Source organism: Pteropus vampyrus, unplaced genomic scaffold (genome assembly GCF_000151845.1).
Source record: "Pteropus vampyrus isolate Shadow unplaced genomic scaffold, Pvam_2.0 Scaffold213, whole genome shotgun sequence".
Taxonomy (NCBI): Eukaryota; Metazoa; Chordata; class Mammalia; order Chiroptera; family Pteropodidae; genus Pteropus; species Pteropus vampyrus.
Genome location: NW_011888994.1, coordinates 1,499,095 through 1,510,580, shown reverse-complemented (window position 1 = coordinate 1,510,580; position 11,486 = coordinate 1,499,095). Strand labels below are relative to the sequence as shown.

Below are 11,486 nucleotides of genomic sequence, written 5' to 3'. Positions count from 1 at the left end.
AAAAAGAAAGAAAAGAAAAAAGAGCACAAACTAAATTTCTTTGAGGTTATCCTTCAGAACAAACAGAGACTCATTAATTTCTTTCATTTAATAAATGTTTATTGGTCACTAACTATATGCCATGTACTCTTCTAGGCACATAATTCTGTAATTATCATCTCTTGTCTTCTTCATTATGGGACTATACTAGATTACTAATTTCTTAAGAGCAGAGAGTCTTTTCATTGTATTAAGTGCTCGATAATTCTCTAATGCCTGAATAAATAAAGGAGAAGAGAGAATTAATGAAAAACTTAAGGAAGATTTGGCCCAGTTACATTTATATTCAAACAAATACAAAAAACAAAACAAAACAGTGATTGCTCTTTAAATCTTACTATGCTATTACATTAAAATAAATTTTAAATGTTTAATAATTGCTAATCTCACAATCCTAACACATTTTTCCACATTTTCTTTTGATTTTTGTGTTTACATATTTGTAATTTTAATGTATTTTCCATGTCATCTTCTGCCTTACCTCTTAATATTAATGACATTTTTCGTATGTTTTTGCATTATCATCACATTTACGGCTTTCTGTAATTTAGTAATTTCTCTTTTCTTATTTTTGAAACCCTTGGTAGGTTCCCTGTGGTCACTAGCACAGTAAACCCCTGAACAATCTGTCAGGTGTTTCTGTGTTTGTTCCACAGGCAGAAAGGTAAGAGAGTCCCTGGGAAAGTAAATCTTATTCTGAAGGAAGAGATGATGCCACATCAGGCAGCAGTCAGTCAATCCCAGGTGCTCTCAGGAGAGAAGAAGGGTGTGCCTAACAAGTTGCCCTGAACTGAGAAGAATGTGTGGAGGGGGATATTTAGCTCCATTCTGCAGTTTGCTTAACTTGCTTCTACCTCCTTGCCCTCATATAGCAGCAGCCTGCCTGGATTCCATCTGCTAAGCTTTTGCTTTTCTTTCTGTTTTGCATAAAGCTTTTGCTTTCAATCTGCTGCTATTGAGTCAGGAAAAACAAGAGAACACCAGACTTCAGGGATCTGCCTGTTTCTCTTTTGCCTTTTAATGGAGCTTAGCTCTTTTTGCCCTTGTTATTGTCAAGTGCAAGATGAGTACAGAGGACTACTGCATCTGACGCAGAATACTACCCCTTGAAGAAATTAGCAGGGAAGAGGAGAGGTTTATAGGAACTTCTCTGCCATGCTCACCTTGGAAACAAGGGAAGTATATTTGCAAAATTATATTGAAAATAAATGGAAAAATGAGTTTTACTTTATCACAAACTCTTCTAGAATAGAACCTAGTTTTAAATGAAGTAATGAGGAAATGACCTTTGTAAGTAAGTGTTCATTAATGTGCTGTGAGTTGTGAACCCAGGATTGAAAATGGAAGATCAAACTAGAGAATGAAAAGAGGGAAGTTCTCTGAGTGCCTTGCCCTCAAATCTTGGAAAAAAGCCATATTTTGTAAACTAGAGAATTTCGATTTATTTTGTGTTAATTTCTCCTCTCATATTTGCTACTACTTACCAAGTTATTTTTGAGCAGTCCAGGTGTGCTTTGGGCTGTAAAATACATACTTGGGACACAGTTTAATAGGGACCAATAGTGTCCTCTGGAAGCCAACACGTTGATGGCAACTATAATTAGGGAGATATCCTAAGAAGAAAATAAATCTTCACCCAAAAAATAAAGGTCAAATTGTTTAGGGATCCCTTCCAATAGGATATCTCCCGCTAAAGCCAATCTTGAATTTTATTATTTTAATTTAATTTTATTTTGATTACAAAAGGTGGCTTATCTTTTAAGACGTATACTCAGGCCCAAGAGATCTTTTGAAAATATTTAAAATAATGTGAGAAAATAAAATCAATAAAACTTAATGACATTTTTATAGGGTCTAACATCTAGTACCAATAAAGAGAATGAGTAAACAAATTAGAGTGTGCCTGTGCTAAAAAAAAAAAAAAAAAAAAAAAAGAGTATGAGTAAATGAAGAATGGAGTTATTGGATAACCAAAGTCTCATGCATCTTCACATTTCTGTGATAGGCTCAATCATTCATCTATTCTTTTACTGAACATTTACTTAGTGACTATTAAGTGTCAGATATTATAGGTAATGAGTAGAACATTGTGCTGTTATCTATGTGTTTTTTAATCATTTCAGAATATGTTTGGATGAGCAAGGGTATGTGTGTGTGGCACAAATACTTTAAGGCATATGAGTAAGCTGCCCACTCAAGACCTTATCTATGCTCTGCCAGAGTGTATGTGCATCCTTGGAAACCTTACTTGAGAGGACAGAAGGTGGCTGATACCACCCACATTATTCTACTACTACACCATCTTGTCTGAAATTTAGTCACTTTAATCACTATTTACTATAAAGTTCCATAATTTAAATACCAGACAATTGTAGCATATAATGTTTTGGCCCTAATGAACCTTGTACCGGAAATATACAGGATATTTACCTTTGTGGCAGGCCTGCCTGTAATATTTGAGACCAGAGGTAAGAATACAGATGGAGGCCAGTGTACCACGTGCAACTATCTGAATGTGTACTATGCTAAATTGTCAGTGTTGGAAGCACTAATTGAAACACTACGAGAAAAAAAATCTGTGCTCGGACACCACTTTGTTATGCAAAACAATATTTTGTTATGCAAGAATCTATTGCTTTCCAGCTGACAGGAAGGATTGGGCAAGTTAACTATTTGTCTTCTTTCTTACCTAAGCACTTCTGCTGCTCAAATTGTCTCGACTCCACAGCAGTTTTTCGCTGATCTGGGCAGCGACACCACCCCAAAATTTTCACTGCATTTAGAGTCCACTTTTTGTTTTGAAGACTTAGGGCAAGAGAGATGAAGAGTTTCCCTGGGCCGAATAGCGTTGGTCACGGGAGTGAGTCATTATGGTTGTGGGTCAGTGTTCAGCATTAGATCAGGAGTAGCCATGTATTTTTTAATAAATCAATGTGTGTGTTTGTGATATATAAGTTCTTTGAAAGCATCGGGTCCAGGATAGGGGTATCTTCCGCCTAGGTCTAATGAGGTTAGTGCTGAATGATACTAGGAACTTAATGCCAAGCTAATTTGCAAGATCTAGATGGCTGTATTTTCTCTAGAATTTATTCAGCATCAAGAAAGATAGTGCTAGACTAATGGCTTAGAGAATTGCAACGTATTTCTAAGTTTGACTTTCTCAAAAACTAGGTGTCAGTGACAATGTTATGAAGACTTTCCAAAGAAAGGAAATAGCAGATTTGGACTAATCTGGTGACGGTGAACGTGAGACCTCTCTACAAGGGTTTACTTTTTTTCCCTTAACCTTTGGAAAGCAAGGCGTGGGAAGGGGATTTAGTTTTTGTTATGCAGAGAGGCATGTTTAAACTTGTTTCTTTTTCCAAAATGTACAAGTTGCTAAGAGAACCATGGATTTATATGAATAAGCCCTGGAAGACTTTTTTTCTTTCTTTTAAACTGCCTGGGTCAGGGAAATTCGTTCGTTTGGGGTCACGTTCCTGCTGTCGGTCATCCTGGCTGGTTTGCTCCGGGCGTGCTAGAGGTCACGGACTTGGTGCACGGGTCTCGCGCAGCTCCAATGGCTCTCTGGCGACACTGGGCGTTTCCTCCTTTTCCGGCCTTGTAAAGTTTTGTTTTGGTTCTTAGTTCCCTGTTAAGGATAGGCACCCTGTTGACCAAAGGTTTCTGAGTCTCCTCCAGGTGGCTAGAAGCCAAGTTTCCCTCACCCCAGCTTGCCCAGACTTGGGTCTCATCCGGATCCTCGAAGGCGGGGAAAACGAGTCTTGCAAGGAGGAAAAGAGCGGGCAGCCGGGCTCCGGCTCTATCGCCGCTGGCCAGCCCCTCTCTTAGTTCGGTCCTTGAGCAAGTAGCCATCGCATCGCAAAGGGTGCGGACAGTCTCCCTGGTGACTCCTCGGGGACCCGGTTCTCCATCATTCCCAAGAGAATACTCAATCTAGACGCGCCCGGGATAGGCAGAAGGGAAGGCGACTAAAACCCGGGAGTAGGGCCCGGGGCGCATGCGCGCACCAGGCGATGTCGTCGAAGTGTTCGCCCCGCGGCGGCAGCCGCTAGGTGGCGCATGCGCCCTGGAGGGTGCGGGTTGGTCTTTGGGAAGAAGGCGGTGGCGGCGAAAGGCGGGGGCGCCGTGGGGGCCGGGCCGTGTTTACACAGCAGCGGGCGGGCGCGGACGCAGAACCCGGCGCGGCGGCACGATGGTCATGGCGCATTTCGTCGAGAATTTTTGGGTAAGAGAAAGATATTGGAAATTGTGTGGGTTTCGGAGTCTGGGGCTTTCTTCGCCTGCCTTCGGCCTGCGTGCGTTTCGGGCGGTGGCGGCGGCGGCGGCGGCTCCGTGGGCTGGGCGAGCGTCCTCGGACCGCCGCCTGCTGTGTCCCGCCTGGATGAAGCCCGGCGGGCGACGGGCCAGCGGCCGCCCGGACTCGCAGGCTCGCAGCCCTTGCTGGGGTGCGGGGGCTGTCAGCGCGGCTCTTCAGCCCGCGGCGGGGACGCCGAGGAGCCGCCTGCTGCCCGCACTGGGACAAAGCGCCGGATGGGGCGGGAGACGGGACCCGGCCCCGCCGGAGGCTTCGGGCGCCGGGCGTACTCCGCGGCTCAGACGCGCACTCCCGGCCCGCGGCGCGGCCGCTCCCAGCTGCGCGCTGCAGGCAAGCGCCCGCCCCAGCCGGGTGGAGGGGGCTCGCTCCTTCCCGCAAGGCAGGCCCCCCATTATTTCCACGAGAAATCCCGTGCTGGCTAGGGCCGGATCTGCACTTCCTCTCGGTTTCGCAGCTCGGCTGGTGGGTCTGCACCCAGGACTTTGCCTCTGGGCCTGTTCACAAAGCGTATGAAAGTTGAATTTAATGTAACTAGATTCCTGGGGCTTAAATGCACGGAGACTTCCCGTTGTCCCCTTGATCCTTCCCTTTCCTCATTCTTTCCACAAGCCTCCTCTTAACTCTGTATTAGTATTAGCTTCTTCTTTGAGAATGACTTCTCAGTCTTCCGTGTTTGCTGCAGTTATTGTTTGTTGTCATGGGAAGTACAGTTGAGCCTTGTACAGGAAAGTAATATGTTTACTCAGGTATCTTGGGTGGATCTCATTTTATGTCCGACAGTTACAAGTACTATAATTCCATTTTAGTAAAGATTTAGGTATATTTCAAAGAGTAATCTTTCAGTGCTTAAGGATTGTCTTAAATTCTTATTTCTAAGTGTCTCAGGCATGAACTTGCTTAGCGACCAAATCATTTCATAGTTACTTGTCTTGAATGTTCCTTGTTTTCACTCGACATTAGTTTTTTAAACATTTATTGATTCATATACCGTATAGTACACCCATTCAAGTGTACAGTTAAAGGATTTTTTTTTGTATTTTGTATAGAATTGTGCATACATCACCACAATCAATTTTAGAACAATTTTATCACCTGAGAAAGAATCCCTGTATCCATTAGCAGTCACTTCCCATTTCCCTCCTACCTCAGCCCTAGGCAGCTAATCCATATAGATTTCTGCCTCTGTAGATTTGTTTGTTCTGGTCATATCACATAAATAGGTTCATATATGTGGTCTTTTGTGACTGGCCGGCCTCTTTCATTTAGCATGTTTCCAAGGTTCATCCACGACGTAGCATGAATTAGCACCTAATTCTCTTTTATGGCCAAGTAATATTCCATTGTCTGTATATTTCACATTTTATTTATCACCAGTGATGGACATTTAGTTGTTTCCACTTTTTGGCTGTTATGAGTAATGCAGCTATGAAGACATATGTTGACATATGTCTTCATTTCTTTTGGAAGTGGAATTGCTGGGTCATATGGTAATTCTCTGTTTAACATTTCAAGGAACTGCCAAACTGTTTTCCAAAGTGGCTGCACCATTTTACAATCCCACTAGCAATGTCCAAGTTCAGATTTTCCACACAGTGGACAACAGTTTGTTATTTGTCTCTTTTATTACTGGGGGAGGGTATGAAGTAGTATCTCATTGTGGTTTTGATTTGCATTTCTCTGGTAATTAATGATGTTTATCTTCTTTTCATGTGTGTATTGCCCATTCATGTATTTTCTTTGGCGAAATGTCTGCTTAGATCCGTTGCACATTTGTAGATTGTGTTGTCTTTTTATTATTGAGTTGTAATCATATATCAGATACATGATTTTTTCAGATCAGATGTATAACTATTTTCTCCCATTCTGTGGGTTGTCTTTTTCACTTTCTTCATGGTGTCCTTTGAAGCACAGACGTTTTTAATTTTGATGATGTCTTGTTGAAGTCCAGTTCATTTAATTTTTCTGTTATCACATGCTTTTGTTATCCAAGAAGTCTTTCTTAGACCAAGGTCACAAAGATTTACTTCTATGTTTTCTTCTGTGGATTTTATAGTTTTAGGTGTTACATGGCCTATGATCCATTTGAAGTTAATTTTTGTGTGTAGTACAAGGAAGAGGTACAACTTCTTTCTTTTGCATGTGACTATCTAGTTGTCCCAGCACCATTTGTTGCTCTTCTTTCTCTATTGAAGTTACAATATCCTTGTTGAAACTTAGTTGACATAGAAGTATGGATTATTTCTGGATTTTTAGTTGTAATCTATTGTTTATCCTTATGCTCATACCATACAGTTTTGATTACTATAGCTGTGTAGTAAGTTTGGAGTCTGGAAGTTTGAGGCTTCCAACTTTGTTCCTTTTCAAGATCATTTTCGTTATTTTGGGTCCCTTGCATTTCCATATGAATTTTTGGTTTAGCCTATCAATTTAGACTTTAGGTCTTGCAATTTCTAAAACTTTTAAAATGATCATTTAAAAATGACATTCTTATAATGTTTTGTGTATTTTTGGTGCATGAATGTTTTTGGAAGTTTGTTAACTTAATTCCAAATTATATGTTAACATTTTAAAGTTATCTTTTGTTTTCCGTTAATTGAGATTTGAACATATAGCCTCGTTTAATGTTTTTGGCTATTAAGGATAATGCTTCTATGAACATTTTTGGACAAGTTTTGGTGTGCCCTTTTTTGTCCCTCTTAATAGAGGAATGGTGATAAATTTGGATATCTGAAATCTAGAGTGAATCCCAAGTCTAATTTATGTTTGCCTTTGTCTTTACTTCCACTATTGAGCGCAAATAGTTAAAACAGACCTCATTTTATTTTATTTCCAAGCCTAGAGTTGGGGCCGAAAGCTCCAAATTGGAGCTTAAAAAGCTCCAAAGAAAGAGTAAATGAACTAGGGAAGCCCAGGAACTAAATCTCTTCTGAGAATTTGATAGCTTTCATTTATAAAATAATTTCTTAAAATAGAGAACCTACAATATTAATTTCATCTTTCTTCCCTAATGTTTAAAGTAGCACTGTCAAAATAAAACTTGTCAAAGTGAGATAATGAGAAACTTTAAAGTTTTAGGTTTCTAACCAAACAACATATTAATTGCTTTTTCCCCTTACATGTAAAAAGAGACACCTTTTGTTGTAGCATTTTATTAGAGTAAAGTTTGAATCATTCAAACTCTCTTCAGGCTCTTTTGAAAGTAGCACATCCTGCCTTTTTCTTTATAGTTTTTCTAACTAAAACTATATACTACATTACAATTTTTTTACTTAATACTATGAAGAGAAAAATGTATTCTAAACTTCCTATACAACAGGTTTTTTGTTTCTGATAAGTCAGTTTTTGCCACAAAATATAGTGCCATTGATAATCAAGTTGAAAATGTTTTTCTTTTCTATTAAAATTGGACAGCAGAAATAATCTTAATAGTAGATATCCACACCATTGCTTTTAATATATAAAAACACTTGAGTCCATCAAAAGATTATGTAACTTTAAAAATGTATCAACAATTATTGCAGTGAGCAAGTGTCTCTGTTTGCTGCTATGTTCTCAAAGAGTCAAGTACTAGGTAATAATACTTTTGAGATTCTGTCAGTGTTGTACTATAGTTATTAAAATAGCTTTATGTTTTTATATAAGTCCAGGTTAATTCAAGACTTAAATTTTTTTAAGGAATGGATTTCATAGGTGATAATTATTGACGGGGAAAAATAAGTAAGCACAACATACTTGATTAAATACCTTATAAATCTCATTTTACACAATAATCCTACTCTATGTAAGATACGAAGCATTTTTCCAAAGACAAATATTCTTTAACAAAAATCACATTGTAATGAACTGACATTTTTAGTTAGGTGACTTTTTCCAAAGATTATCTCTAGTCAGCACATCAAAAATGAACAAACAACAGTTATCTTAGATATTTTTATCCTGAAGTGTTTCCATACTCCTTTACTTTATTTCTTTTACTGATTAACCAGTGCAAGAATCTCATTCCATTTGTCTGTTGATTTCACTGGTACTTAACTTTTAAATAAAATTGGAGCACTTGGTTATATAGCTGAAATTTGATCTATGAATATATGGATAAACTGGGAGGATTAAAATGTTTTTTAAAAACTTGGAATTACTATTAATAGGACTTTGGAATGCAAGACATTATTATAATTTTGCTTGATTATTTAATCTAAATTTAGTATTGTAGATGAGAGACTAATAACCCCTCAGCCCCCACATACAGATTATTTGGGGTTTTTAATACATAAGATAATTAAAAATACGTATTTTTAGAAAATTGGTTGAAGTGACCATAGAAATGTAAAATGTAGAATTTATTATTTAAAATTTCCAAATATTGTAGTTTGGGATACCGTCTTAGGATATGATCCCATCACATAAATATACTAAAATTTAAATAGTATGTATATGTGTATTTATACTTATACATTAACAGATTTGCAAAATTTCAATATTCAAAAGGTACAAAAGGGAATAAGAAATAAATACAGTATAAAATTTCCTTTCTTTTCTCCAGCCATTATCACTTCCCCAAAGGTAATTACTGTTACCAATTTCTTACGTGGCTTTCTAGAGATAACCTATGTATATACAAGCAGATAATGTCCACTGAGTTAAAAGGTATTATTGTATAACTGTTAGCCATGCCCAAATTATTTTCAACTGCAACAGGCTATGAAAATTTAAACTACAGTTTCATCTAACTAGGTTCAAATACATCTAATAGGTTCACTTTATAAAAATGATAGTATCTTAGATGGCACTAAATTTTATTGTGAGGCCCTTAGATTTTTTGGCAGGGGTGGTAGAGGGATGATTGTTTTGTATTTTTGCCTTAATCTAGGAGCACTGATAGTGAAAAATTGATACTGATTTAGTCTATGCAAATTCAATTCAGGGAATGGTTTTTAGAACACTGATATGGAAAGGATTAAACTTTGTTGTCTGGCTTTTTTTCTAGCCCTACACACTAAATCCTAAATGCTCTAATCCTTTCAGAACTACTTAATATAGGCATAGGCGTGGGAAAACAGGTATGCTGTGTATCATCCTGCGTATTTGGCTAGCATGAGCTCTTTGTAAGTGTTTTTTTTTTTGAGTCATGGTGTATCTCCTGAGATTATCGATCCTGATTCCATACTTCTAGAACAATTAACAGAAGCACCCTGAAGAATCCATATAGAAATATGGTGCTATGCAGACTTAAAGAGAAGGGCGTAAGGGCTTGGCTTTCAATTTACCTAGTGTGGAAAAATTAAAGAATATTAGAGTTAAAAGAATTTCAATAATTGGGTCCACAGAGGTTAGCATAAATTGGTCAGATGTGGGGGAAAAAAAAAAAAAAACAGCATGAGATGTGTAATTATATCTATTGGTGAAGATACTAGAAAATGTTACTGGAATGGCCAGAGTCAGAGATTAAATTGAGAAGTTGTTAGTGAACTGTGATGAAGTTGAGGCACACAATTTGATCTGTTCCATCAGGCACATAATGTGCTCCTTGATGGAATTACAGGCGTAAAAATTATCAAAGATACTGACAGGCATGTTTGCTTGACTTTATGGAAAAGATATGAAGGTACAATATAAGTAAAGTAAATTGGTGGTGCTGGGGTCTTAAATGTAGCAAGTGTTAGTTTTTAGTTGGGTGAAGCAGCCAGTGAAGATGGTTGTCTGTTTTAATTATAACCATTATTATATGATAGGTAAAACACAGAAGAATACAGAAGAAAATAAAAATTACCTATAGCCTTTTCCTCTATCCTCTAAGATCTTTAGAAATTCAAAATTCAAAATAGGTTCTATGATATAGTTTTGTATCTTAGAATTTTCACATATTATCATCAAGCGTTTTCCTGGTGATTAAGCATTCTTGAAAATATTTTCACTGACTGCATAGGTTTCCATGGACTCTGTAGAGAGGCCGTCATTTTTTTAACCACTCCCCCTTTGGACATTTAGGTTACTTCTAGTTTTTATTTTTTCCATTTATGAATTATGAGGACTGGAGATTTAAGTATTAATGTGAACAGGATTCTAGTGAAGAAGGTAGCTTTCTTTGTCTTTGCAAACATAGCCTGAAGAGTTTTGGAGAAAGCTGAAATTGTTAAGTTTTATTACTTTCATTTTGAAAATAATGAAAATTACCTTATTTATAGAATATTACAGAAAACTTGAAGGATATAAAAATGAGAAAAATGATCTCACAACTCTTTACATCTGCTATTTTTGTTTAATCCATATATAATATCTATTTGGATGGTTTTAAGGATTTAACTAACTGAGAAGAGGTGAGTCATAATTAAAAAGATTAGGGAGGAGTATCTGAGAGGTGAGAAAAAAATTTTAATGTAATAAGATTTATTTCAATCCACCAACAAATGCACTTGAGTGACTTTTGTACCTGCACTGAGTTGTTTTGACTACTGAGCAGTGCTCGTTCAGCATATTTTAATCACTGTTGTTTGCTTCAGCAATATCTAGCCAATAGTTCTGTAGAATAGTTTTAGTGATCGTGTGTGAAAATTTCAGTGTATAAGTAGAACATTGACTAGAAGAGATTGTGGCTTATGGTCGAATGTCCTATTTATTTGTATAAAAATTGCTTGCATATATTTTATCCTTTTCTTCCTAGCAGTTTTCAAGGCAAAAATGGCACTGGAAGGCTGTCCTTGTGTATTTGTTAATATTGCATATTTGTTGAATTCCCATCAAAAGTGTCTAGAAAATTCTTTACTAGAGGGGCCCTTCTTCAAAGGAAAAACTATCTTCACAATTAGTTAAATGTTTTATCACGTTTTTCAGAGAAGGCAGATAATGTGAGACTACATCAAATATATTAATGTTATACTTTATAGTCTGATTTGTCTGAGATTATCTAATAAATGTCAGGAAGAGCTATAGTAAAAGGAGAATGTAGAGAGGTAGAAAGGGATATTTATTTTTGAGGCAGTCTGAGTTGAGAGGAAGGTTAGGCATGCTGCTGTTCACATGACAGCACCTCCTCACCCTTTTTTCTTTTCCCTCTCCAAAAAAAATTTTTTTAATTGACAAGAAAACTAGGTAAAATCAACTTTTTAATTCACACTGTCTACACTATCTTCTT

At 37.4% G+C, this 11,486-nt stretch overlaps 1 protein-coding gene across 2 annotated transcripts in view; it reads left to right on the top strand.

Annotated features, from left to right (window-relative positions):
• Positions 1-4,129: 4,129 nt before the first annotated feature.
• The window catches only part of FCHO2 (FCH domain only 2), a 105,066-nt gene continuing 97,709 nt past the window's right edge, over positions 4,130-11,486 (top strand). The window contains exon 1 of one of the 2 annotated variants that reach the window (XM_011372725.2): positions 4,130-4,267. In XM_011372725.2, the coding sequence (XP_011371027.1) occupies positions 4,235-4,267 (33 nt within the window). In that variant the 5' untranslated portion in view covers positions 4,130-4,234. The remainder of the gene's footprint in view (positions 4,268-11,486) is intronic. The other variant, XM_023538131.1, reaches the window with a different exon arrangement.